At 41.9% G+C, this 12,768-nt stretch overlaps 1 protein-coding gene across 1 annotated transcript in view; it reads right to left on the bottom strand.

The window, feature by feature from the left end:
• Positions 1 to 9,124: 9,124 nt before the first annotated feature.
• Positions 9,125 to 12,768, bottom strand: part of LOC116847682 — an 18,130-nt gene continuing 14,486 nt past the window's right edge. The window contains exons 7-8 of the mRNA XM_032822941.1: positions 11,610 to 12,332; positions 9,125 to 11,247 (exon numbers count right to left, since the gene is read on the bottom strand). Of these exons, the coding sequence (XP_032678832.1) occupies positions 12,060 to 12,332 (273 nt within the window). The 3' untranslated portion in view covers positions 9,125 to 11,247; positions 11,610 to 12,059. The remainder of the gene's footprint in view (positions 11,248 to 11,609; positions 12,333 to 12,768) is intronic.

The raw sequence follows: 12,768 nt of genomic DNA, 5'->3' as shown, positions 1-12,768 counted from the left end.
TAAGGACACTTAGAGACATCGGGCCCGGCGAAATTTCGGCCGGGAAAAATTCAGTCCGCCGAACGAGGCGCGGCGCAAAAATAATAACGATCAAATCTCCTTGCGGACGATAATTGCGATAAATGGCTTTCCACCGGAGGGATGAATATTTCATTGAGCGCCCGAAGAAATTCTTTCGGGACGAGTCGCGAAACCGTCCGCACTGGATATCGGTCATTAGCGACGTGCAAATCTAACGAAAGGTCAACGCGACAAACGTAACTCTTGTAATGCCATGACAATTTGCGACAAAAGGCGGAGGTAACTCGCGAAAGATGAATATTTGAGCTTGATATTTTATCGGTAGAATGCTTTAAGAAAAAAATGGTAGAGTTAACTAAAATTATAGTTATTTTTTGCCCAACCATAGTAAAATGGCAGTAGTAACATGCATATATGAGGTTATTGTCACTAAAATTATAGTAAAATTGAATAAAAAAATGATTGTCTTGACCATATTTAATTTAATAATTATTAATTTTTTGTGTGATTATAGTTAGAAATACCAAAATTTGTTCTCAGTATGCACACAAAAAAAAGGTTCTAGTAAAAATTGTTGTAGGATTTTGTAACCGAGGAATAGATCAACATTCTGCAATAATTCACTATCTTTTCATTTCATATGTGCTACTTTATGGGAACTGAGATGTGCTATATTAAAACACTTGCTATGTTTTCAGCAAAATCTATTGCGTTTCTAAGAAAAACGCTATCTGTAACTATTATAATCACATATAGAGAAATAATTATTATAAATTGTGGAGAAGGAAATCATTTTATTATATAGATAGATAGTAAGATAGATCTTACTGACAGTCTATTTTTGGATTATTAAAACAAATTGCCAAGAATTTTTATATAAAAAAAGAACTGTAATATACATATTCATTTCATGTAACGTTTGAAAATATCTCCCGAAACTTAAAGAAAAAAAAATTCAGTTGTAATGTTATATCTGTATAGTATATCTATATAAAAATACGTTTTTTACGCTACTTTGTGTGGTGTGTGTGCGCGCGTGCGTGCATGTATGTATCCGTACATTTTTGCGATTTGAAAAGTATTTTCCGGCCAATTAACCGACCAATTGCCACTTATCGACATAAATACACATAACGAATGCGTATCCATACGGCCGTTCGACGATTTGAAAACGCAAATAGGAGTAACAGTGGGATTAAAACAGTTTGTGGTCAAACACAGAGAGGCCTCCTGCGTGAATGCAGTAATGGCAGATCACTCGTGCGAAGAACGCACCACACGCATTGTATAGAATCCGTGAGAGTAGGATTTATTTCTATAGACTCGACGATGCGTTATAACGGGCCCCGGTGCGTCTCTTCTCTATCTCTCTCTCTCTCTCTCTTTCTATCTCCTCGACGTGGAAAGCAAAGGGTGATGATGTCTAATACTCGTCCGTGTTAGCCGCAAAGTCTAGTGCAAATCGAATTCTAATAACGCGACAGATGCGAATATAAATACCGATCGACCGATTAGTCGACACGCAATGAGGAGAAAAAGAAAAAAAAAATGAAGATGGAAGATGAAGCGGAAGTAAAGATTCGGTAGATGTGCGATTTTGCGGCAAACGAGAAAATTTTGTTGTCTATTTAAGGATTTAATATAGAAAATATTAACGTATTACTAATGTCTCTACTGCCTACTGAGACTCTAAAATCACAATCCAGTTTCATCATTATATCTTCAATATGAATGTTGTTCCTCTCTTGACCGATGTGACCTGAAAGTCACAATATAACTGTCTTTTTTAGTACATTGATAGCGATAGTAACTGCTCAACGAGCTCAGAATCACAAATCTATTTTGGGAAAATAAAAGAATTAGAAAAGTAAAATTTCACCTCATATATGTTGGGTACTTTTAGTTTTAAACATCCTGCTGTGTACATGAAAAATGTTTTAAACATGAGAAATTAACCCATTAAAGAGAAAACCGCTAAGAATAGGCTTTAAAAAACTATCTAAATTAGAGCAAAACATCGAAATTTGTTAAAAAGTAAAAAAAAAAATTTGTATTGGATGTCAAAATTCAAGACGGGAGACCAATATGTCAGCTCGAAAATTTGAAATTTTTACCTATTTGAGTGAAAATCCATATAAGGGGAGTTTTGGGTTCGCTGAGTATGAATATGTACTTATTTTTTCAAAATTTTTCAAAACGTACTTTCATTGAAATAAATCAAAATTAAAAATTTTTGGCTGCCATATTGATTTTTAAAGTAAAAAAAACCATTTTTCTTCTACAGTCTGCTAAAATATGATATTTTGCCCCAAAATAAACACCTTCGAAAAGTAGCTTATAATTTGGTTGGATTTTTCGCCAAATAACAAAACTATGTCAAATTTTCGCATTTTTAGGCGGCCATATTGGATCCGCCATTACGAATTTTGAAAAAATAAGTGCATATTCATACTCAGCGAACCCCAAACCCTCCCTATACGGATTTTCACTCAAATAGGTTAAAATTTCAAATTTTCGGGCCGAAATATTGGTCCACCATCTTGAATTTTGAAATCCAACACAAATTTTTTTTTCATTTTTTAACAAATTTCGACATTTTGCCCTAATTTAGATGGTTTTTGAAAGCCTATCCTTAGCGATTTTCTCTTGGGCCTTAATGGGTTAATTTGGGCAATGGAGGGTTAAAGAGGAACCGACGAAACTTCGAAGGTCCGACGTGAAAGTGATAAAACGAACGCCTGAGATATCTCGATCGCGAGTAATAACGATTACGCCCGGATATTTCGCGGTTTTCGCCACGAATATACGAATCGATCGTTTAACTCGACATTTCTCGACGTTTTCGAAAGTTTGTTTCAACATTAATCACGCCGCGAAGACGTGCCGCAGTATGACGACGGGAATACGAGCACGTGCACAGTCGGCCGTGTGTGGACGCGGGTGTGGATACGGATTTGACGGGCCGGCATGGCTAATCGATAGTAATGTCAATATTAAAACTGTGTAATAGCGCGTTAGTACTGCGCGAGGGTAATCGGCGCGACTTGTCAGCTGTGTCCACACGATACTTTGGAGACTCCTAATGTCCCGCTCAAAGAGCTACGGGCAATTGATTTATTGACTCGCCGAGATATTACCGCATGACTTATCGCCCGCAATTTCGTCGCGGCACATCGACGGTGTCCGCGTTCGCCATACACTGCCTCCAATATCGTTCGCATGAACGTCGAGCCAACGATAGGCATGCGGTGGCCTTACGTGGGTAATGGCAAACGTGTAAGTTCAATCTCGGGCGAACCTGTTGTCTTTCCTGATCGATAGTTGCCAATTTTTCGAGCGCACAAAAGCGCATCGACGTCGATCAAAGGAAAATTAAGAATAGCAAAGCAAAAGGTATTCGGGATCGGTTTTTCGAACCTCGTGGTAAGCTAACAATCAAATGATATGTTTGTCTTTGTTTTTCCTTGCCAAATTAGACCAGGAAGTCTTATCAAGAAGTTGGAAAAATCGGCCTTCAGTAAAGTCGAAAAGGTGACTTCTTCGGGATTACAGACGGTGATAATTGCATCGTGCGCATTCGTCGCCCTTTACACTGAGAAGAAACATTTGGAAATCTATTTGTGGGTACAGTCCGTTTCTGCGAAATAAAGTTTATTTCTGCAAATAAATCTGTGTCCCATAAATAAATGTTCAAGTAATAAATGTTCTTCTTTTAGTGTATTAATCAAGTGATTTTCGATTCGATAAAAAAGAAGCGTCCCGCACAAAAAGGAGACACTGGTCTGGTTTACATCGTGCACTTGATACGCATATCAGGTAATATATTCGTGTCAAATTCGTACTAAATATTTAATACACGCGATGTAAACACTGACGGATCAATTTGGTGCGAGCGTACAATAGGAATATCGTACTAAACTAATACGCGTATCAAATGATACAGATGACGATGTAAACGTATGAAACGGATGTTGAAGGGAACCTAACCTAATTAAAGCCGGTGTTATCGGTGACCGTAGGTTTCTCTCAAATTATATTATAGTAAAATGTCTTGTAAAAAAGTATTGTTAAATTGGAGAGAAGAAGAAACGAGCACATTTTTAGAATTATGCATTCCTCCTATCGGTCGAAGCTATCTCAAGCAAATTGCAATTTCAAATACCAGGACTACGAGATAAACGACATGAATTAAATTCGTATTATATTTTTCCTTTAGTATTCCCTTTAGTATTTCCTTCGTATTATATTTTTACGTTCGATATAAACGCATTAAAGCATTGGTGCGCATCAAATTTAATACATGTACCAACGTCTTGACGATGTAAACCAGGCCACTGATCATTAACGGGGTCAATATTACGTTTCCGCAGTTCATCTCTCAACGAGCCGTCTCGTTTACCTTAATTAACCGCTGTGAAATTGTTAAATATGACTATTGCTCGTCGCACTTTTATCATGACTGCTTATTATTATACTTTCTTTCACTCTTTCTTTTACATAATAGATACAATTCTCCTCTGTGTGTAAAATAAAATAAAAATTCATTTCTGTGGAATAAATTTGATTTCTGTGAATAAACTTTATATTCAACAGATAAATGTTCAAGTATTTTTCTCTCGGTGTACATTAATTTGTCAATTGTTGTCCGAATACTTTTCAAAATAACATGTTTACAAACAACATGTGTACAAAAACATATTGGGGAGGCTCGATTGTCAGGTTCTCTCTTCTTCTTTATCAAATGGAAGACGATTTTTTCCACAGAACGAAGATGTATCGCGAGTCTCGGTTTAATTTTCAGTTGTAGGGGGGTGAGTCTCTCGACAATATGCGACGTCGTCGGCCGATTAAAACGCGTCGGATCGCACTCAGAAATACGATGGATCGCGGATCACTGCGATCCCGAGACGTCTTCGATCCCAGCGTATAAGTATCCCTTATCGATTTCATGCATATGCATGCTTAGTGTGTGCCGCGATCACCGCGGGCGGTTGAGCACCCTTATCAAATATTCTCAGAGCGCATGTCAGCCGATCGGGGGTGGAATATCAAAGGCGCCGAGGGCGGGGCTGGCAGAAGACTCGCATGGCTTCGCCGACGGCGAAGCCTCTTTTACTGTTCTTCGAACAATAACCTTTAACCTTATCTTACTTAAACGCCAACTTGGCCCGAACTTCCGAATACAGATAAAGTTCATTCAATGTTAATGTTTCGCGTAAATTAAGTGTTCTTTATAAGGGGATAACATTTATTCATGATCTCGTCTTCTCGCTGCTGCAGCAATTCGCGCTCTACTACGCCTTCTCATCGTCGCTGTTCCATCTGCGTGTTTGGGATTTGTTGCTCCCCTTTATGCGAGAGAGAAAGAGGACAGCTTCGATTGACCCATTAGACGTGCATCCCCATCGTCGTCATCGCGCCGGCCCTTTCAGGGTAAGTGTGACATTTCTTCTTATCAGTTCTGCGGCCTTACTCTCGAAAAATATAGCATACGATATTTTCATAAAAAGCTACAATTCATGGAACGTATAGTTTTCAGCTATGGTTTTTCATCGATATTTTTCAAGAATACGGTCTTTCATTCTTCTTACCAATTCACGTACAAAGTATTATTTCCGATTTCATTTCATGCACATAGCACAGTTGGTGCGCGAAGCAACATTGACGATAATAATCGTCGTACTTGGAGAACATTGCTGTGACTCAAATTCACAATTTGCATTTGACGCGCGCAGCGGATACTTTGTGTCATTATTTTCTCGCAAATAAAATGCACTCCGTGGTGCGTGATATCTCGATCTTCATGGCTCCACTTCATGGCGCTGCTACGAGACACCCTTTGGTTTGCAAGTAGACTTGCTAATTGCCACCGTCGACATAATTGTCGCTCACGGCCTACCTCTTGTTTATAATTCGCGCTTTCAAACGGGCGCTCGCGTATAATTCCGACAAATTATTCGTATCTTCATCACGCGCCTCTCTTACTCGCCCTTTATTGTCTCCGCTCCTTTCATGACGTCCCGTGTCTCTCTGCCGAGGAGCAGTATTTAATTTTTACGTTATTTTTATACAAGTTATTTGTCCCTCGCTCTTTCTCTTTCTCCGTACAATAAATCAGCGACGTCGCGTTTATTTCTGCCCGACGCTTTCGCGAATACAGCTCCCGAGGCTTCTTTTTCTACGGTGCATCGCGTCACAACACGATATCGCGAATTTCCGCCCTGCATCTATAAACGGAGGAACAAAACGATGCAAACGGAGGGGGGGAGATGAGAAGAGGGGGGAGAGAAACGCGAGCCCTTCGCCGCGTATAATGCGATTACGCGTGGGGAATAGGGAGAATTAAACGTGACTTAAAAAGGCATTAAGTAATTTCCGCGCAATCCTCTTAACTAGTCGTTCGCGAACTTTCGCGATTTGTGCCGTAAATAAAGGGTGGCTCACTTCGCATCTACTGATAAATGAAAGAGCAGAAAAAAGAAGTGTCTCGGATGTTCGCACTGTCGGGTCGCAAAATTCCGCGCGAATTCGTTTCGTTACTCGTCCAGATTATTATTCCATGACGGAGGAAGCGATGCAGTCCGGCATGACCGCACGCTTTTACTTCGGCCTGCCCTATCGACCTGCGAGAGCTTTCGCTTTCGCTTGACCGTTGCTTTTGACAGCGACGTGCGCTATAGATATAGATTAACATCATTTCTCTCCAATTCAGATCAGCCTCGCTTGCAGCTATGATCTTGCATAAGCTAACTTTGATTAGCAATTCACTGTTCTTTCTTTGATCATAGCTGTGATATAGTCAGAGAAAGAGGGAGAAAAAGAAAGGAAGAGAGAGAGAGAGAGAGAGAGAGAGAGAGAGAGATGTATGTATATAATAATTTGACCGTTAACGTTAATTAAAAACCACGACTGACTTGAGAATACTGTCCAAATTTCATGAAATAAAACTTCACTGAAAACGTGCGAAAATTGGCTGTTTGTTAAAAGAAGCTGCTGTGCAACTGTAAAATTCGTAAATCTGATTGGGATGTGTTCTTAAATTCAGCCGAGAAGATCATGTACCGATCAAACTCATGAATTTTACGACAAAAACAACTTTCTCTGCTGAACGCAGCCGTTCACTCGAGACGAGGACAGTGAAAGTACTGCCACTCGCAATGAAACAAATTCGAGTGAATTCGATTCTGCGTGATAAAAAATAGTGGAATACAACCTGATCCACTCTACGATATCGAAAATACTCGCTCGGCAACTCAGAGTGGAGAATTCACCCTGTATGAAAAGTCACTCGAATTCGGGTGACTCGATCTGTCGTTCTACATTCCGAGTATTTCCGTTACATTTCGCTTCAAGAACTTTAGAGAGTACATCCCCTACTACGTTGTTCCAGAGGAACTTCCGTTAGAGCGCCTCTGATAAAATTAATAAGAAAAAGACGCAGATAAAAATCACACAAGAACTACTAATGGGAGAAGAAACGCATTTCGCCGCGTTCGAAAAAAAAAAAAAAAAAAAGAAGAAAACTGATGCTGCGAATTGTGAAAGGGATATTTCCGCGAGCAACGTGATGTCCCGCGAGTTTGGCGCGGATCGCTTAATGCCCTTTCGCCCTTAACGAGATCGACCGCCCACGGGTGGCCGCACGAGGCCAACCGAGCTCAAGCCACGCGTGCGTCCGTCCGTCCATTCGTTCGTTCGTATCGGGGGTTGCCGGCGATTAATCCAGAGCGCTCCGTGACTTTTCGTTTCTCCGTAGCGCGGAGGAGACGAGGGGTCCAGCTGTCGACGGGGCACCGGCTGCGCGTACAATATCGCCCGTGGCTTTTGGGGGGATCCAAGATGACGACTCCTCTCTTCCGTCGCGCGCGTTATGCCGCGAGGGGTTACTACGACGACGACGGTGGCGGCGGCGGCTGTGGCGTCAGCTTGCGCGCAGAAGAAACGGCTGACCCCATATTCGCGGACGCCCGCGTTGCGCCACGACGACGACGACGACGACGACGACGACGACGACGACGATGACGAGAAGGACGAGCGGCCCGGGAAAAAGCGGCCAGCCCTCGCGCGGATTTATTGAGAGCGAAGACTCGCAGCAGGAGCATTCGCCACCCGAGAGTGTTCCTCCTTGTGTGCCAATGCCGCTCTTCGTCATCCTCGTCATCGGGCTGTCCATGGTCTCTCGCACTGACCTCTGAGTACGCCCAGAGATCGTATTCTGGACAGACGGCGAACGATAAACACGCCTATTTTTCAAGCTAGAACAATGTTATGCATGTTAACGTCAACTCCCTCTATTAGGGGTGAGTTTGCAAAATAAGCTCATTTTGCCTTGTTATTGTTTACACAACCCAGGATGACGTCAAATGACGTCTTAATGAGACGTCAATAATATGTTAGAGACGTATTTGACGTCATCTTGTTTACTGGGAAGGAAGCAAAAACTATAGTCAACGGATTTGGCAGTGTGGTGCGGAGAGTGAGAGTTTATCTGGTCAGAGGAATATGTTTATAAACACAAGACTCTCTCGCCCGGGAACTAACAAAACTATTGCGTGTGGTCCCCTTAATTTTCATCACGTGTAAGAAGAGCCGAAAGTATTTTGGAAGAAAAGCGTATTCAGCATTCGCTTGTCTTTAGAGGTCCTATGTCGCATGTTTCCACAGCAAGGTAAAATACCCGATTATTGACATCCCCTTGGTAATTGACAGTCGAGAAAAAGAACTTAGTTTTCCTTGCACTGAGAAACAAACACTTGAAAATTTATTTGTTTGAATTTCATTGTACAGAAATCAACTTCATTTCCCCACAAATAAATTTTCAAGTATTTTTCTCAGCGTGTAATCAGCGTTGCGGTTGAACTTGTTGTCTATACTCAAATTCCAAAAGAGAACGTCGTAATCAAAACTGTGAACAATTGTCGCTGATTCGCAAGGAACATCAGATTTCTCTAGAGTGTCAATGGCTAAGGGAGATCAATGATTGGGTGCTTGAACTCTGTCCCGAGGATATCTCGCGGACGAAATGAAAATGATCCTTGGTCAAGGCAAGACGAGGAGAGGATAACTTTCGAGTTTCGGAAATGTTCGTACGATTCACCGTCGATTCGTGTGACCTCACATTGTTTTATTTTTAACTTATGAATCGCAGGCTAGATTTTACATAAAATATGATTAATCGATACAACGCTTGCATATAGTACATCTGTAGTAATGCCGAGAAAAATATATTGCACATTACTTCTTCTCTTCTTCTTTCTTTTCATTTGTTCCTCTTTTCTTTTTTTGTGTTCTTCTCTATATTTTCAACACTTTACATATACAAAGTGCGCGAACGTGCTCAGTGCCGTTCGCGAGGAAATGTCAAGGGGGAAAAACGCAGGTCGCGGCCAGGCGGGAGGAGAGTCCTCGCCTGGCGACAAATCGTGTTTCATCGAAGTCAGGCGGGCCGATTCGGATCCGATCCTACGACTCGCCGATGAAAAGGACAGTCTCCTCGGTTATCCGTCTATTCTAGTCGTCGTTCCACATCGTTCGCGCGACATGTCTCGACTCGAGCAATAAACGCACGAGGCATACATTAAAAAAAAAAATGCCGTCGAGAAACATCAACGTGTCTGGCGACAAGTGGCGGCGTGGATCTCAAGAATTGGCCCGGAATCGGATAGACAAAAATTTATAGTACAAGCCAGAGACTCCACGCGAGATGTCCAGCCTCGAAAGACTGAGACACCATCAACTTCCGATTCAAGCAGGAAAATATCTCGACAAGACCTTTCTCGCCCGATTGAAAGCTACAGTCTGCGACGCTGAGACGGAGGAACGCGTCGAATAAAAAGATAAAGGGCGACACGATCAAGCGCGTGTGTCACTCGCTCTGTTATGAGATCTCTTCTCTTTTCAGCGGATTTTTCTTCTCGCTCGTCAAAGAAGTCCGTGTTCTGAACTCTTCCTTTATCGCTGCAAGCGTTTGTGAAAGTGGCCTGTAGCCAATCAAAAAGCTCATAAGCCACTTTCACAGACGCTCGCAACGATAAAGGAGAGTTCAGAATGCGGGTCGAAGAATTTCTTTTAAACAGAATAACCGGGACTACGCCGCAGCGCGCGCGAGTCTCTCGCTTGTACTCTACTCTACACTTTCTTCCTTAATCCTAATATTCTTGTATTAAGATGAGAAATAGATGGGGGTAGAGAGGGTGGAGGGATGAGAGAGAGAGAGAGAGAGAGAGAGAGAGAGAGGGAGAGAAGCGCACGTCCCGCGTTCGATTGATCGCGAAGCGAACGGCGACAAATTTACGCGGACGCATTAACGACGGGGAGCGCCGTTACAGGTGGCAATAGGGAGAGCCGTGAATGGTAGGAAGTGATTTATAAGGGTAACACCGAATTCGATCGTTGCACGTGCGCGGGCTCTCGTTTCGGCGGCCACCGCGCCCACTCCTCCTGCTTTTTTGTTCTCTTCTCTATTCTCCTCTTTTTTTTTTTTGGTGCAATTGCGTCTCGCGATTCATGGCCCCCAAAATTAGTGTTTGCAATGTCGCCGCCGAGAAAAATTATTATCTCAATCCTTTCGTACGCGAAAAGAAGAGGGAAAGAGAGACAGAGGGACAGACAGATACAGTATGGAAGGGTTCTATCGGAATCATGCGGGTGTAATGTGATCGAGACGAAAAATGGGCGAAAAACAACGCCGGCAATATCAAATACGTTAAAATTGCTCGATAACGCGCGCAAAGCTGCGCAATTTCTGCGACGAGATCGGAGTTCCAGAGAACTGCGTAATAATTGCGTGAATTATCCTGAATGAGATTTACGTTCGGAATTTTCGTGTTTCCGCGGGGCGGAGATTTAATTCGAAGCCGACACTGATTGTGTGACGGTAACATAACAGAAATATACTGATACGAGATTAAAGAACCCTTTGAGAGTAATTATAATAGTCGTAATAATAATAGTCATTACATATAATTACATTACGTAATTATTTACGTATCTGTTTTTTCTTCTTCAAAGAAACGTGCATCTCACGTTCATCTTTTACGCGCCGCATAAATTTTATTAAAAAAAAAAAAAAAAAATTGTACAGGAAATTGATTTCCTAATGTCTATTGAAATCGCTATTTCTCGAAATAATTTCTGAACACAAAATGTCCTTCGTAGAAGTAAACAAGACACGTAATTGAAGAAAAACACAAGACGCAGCATTGACATGTATAAATGACGACGTCACTGAAAAAAAAAAAAAAAAGATAAGAACGAAAAAGATTCAATGTTCCCAACAATGATGCAAATCGTAGAAAAAACTTAAAAAAATAAGTTATAAATTAACAATAAATTACGGAGGGCGCTTTATTGTTAAATATTCCATACACGCTACGCTGTATTATATTAAATCATTTATATTTATATGAATAATTGTTAATTGCTCATGTTGGACACCACCGAACAATTATTTCAGTGACGTCGTCGCGTGACATTAAAATCCCCCGACAACGTGAAAGCAATGGAAATATGCGTCAGAGTCGCGTGTGACGCATGAGAATAGCACGCCAATGCGACATGTATTATCGAATATACTTTGTATCATTTACCTCTCATTCTTTTATCCCCGACGATTCGACCGCTTCCTTCGCGCGTCTTCCTCGAAATATTCCGAAGAGGAATCGTATCGCGTCGTACTCGCAGCATCGACCGCGAACAATCCCGTCCGCTCCAGCAATGACAGACGTTGCGTCGCGGTATGTGTATATTACGAAAATATACGAGAGCATTATGAGGTCCCTTTGTGTTGATACAAATTCGGTGACTCACATTGATCGTAGTACGAAAGAAAGAGACAGGAAGAGAAGTAAACATCGCGTGTACATAAACACACACACTGATGATCGGCTTGGTTGGTCCGCGTCATCGTCACCGGGAGCCTCGGACACCTAAAGCGCGTGCTGACATTTAATCGTCCGGATAACGATCATCTATAAAAACGAAGTACGCAGATAGGGAGAAGGAGATGATACGTACGTGGTACGTAATAAATAAGGAGATTAGACGGAGCTGGTTTTCGGTAAGGGCTTCAGTTTGGAAATCAGGTCACGCCGTTGCTCGTGGTACTCCTGAAAGCACGGCACGATGCACAGATTGATCTGGCATTCGGGACAGTGATACTTGGTCTTCCTACGGAGTATCCTGCCGTGGGCGTCTATCGTGTTCCAGCAATGATTGCAGCCTAAGGCGGGCCCCTCGCGTAACACCGGACAGTGACCCAGTCGTTGATCACCGGTGCCTTCGCGGGGCTCTCTGCTGCTGCTGCTGCTGGTCTATGAACACAGAAGGAGTCACGTCAGTTTCACGAGTGATATAACACACACACAGGACGAAAAAGAACTCGTATTGAAGACTGTGAGAATTGCGCGGACTGTAGATTGGAACTTGATCAATTAGGATACGATAAATCAAGATCGAAATTAGCTAATATTCGTTAAATTTAAATTTTAATTCGTTCATCGGACATATTAGGACCTTAACTTAGTTTCCGCCCAAAAAATACTGAGAAAAAGCATTTATTGTAAAAAATTTATTTAAATTATTTCAATGAAAGTATTTTCCATCACTTTCTACAACTTTTTGCCATCTTTCTGGCAACTGGGCGATACCATCTCGATAAAACGATGTTTGTTTCGAAGCAATCCATTCGTCCACCCATTCTCGCACTTCTTCAACATTTCGGAAGCGTGTACCACTCAAGCCGTGCTG

The sequence above is a fragment of the Odontomachus brunneus genome, unplaced genomic scaffold (genome assembly GCF_010583005.1).
Source record: "Odontomachus brunneus isolate Ranch 3 - 2012 unplaced genomic scaffold, Obru_v1 Obru_scaffold_004, whole genome shotgun sequence".
NCBI classification, from domain to species: Eukaryota; Metazoa; Arthropoda; class Insecta; order Hymenoptera; family Formicidae; genus Odontomachus; species Odontomachus brunneus.
The sequence above is the reverse complement of the archived record's forward strand: the minus strand, read 5'-3'. Positions and strand labels throughout refer to the sequence as shown.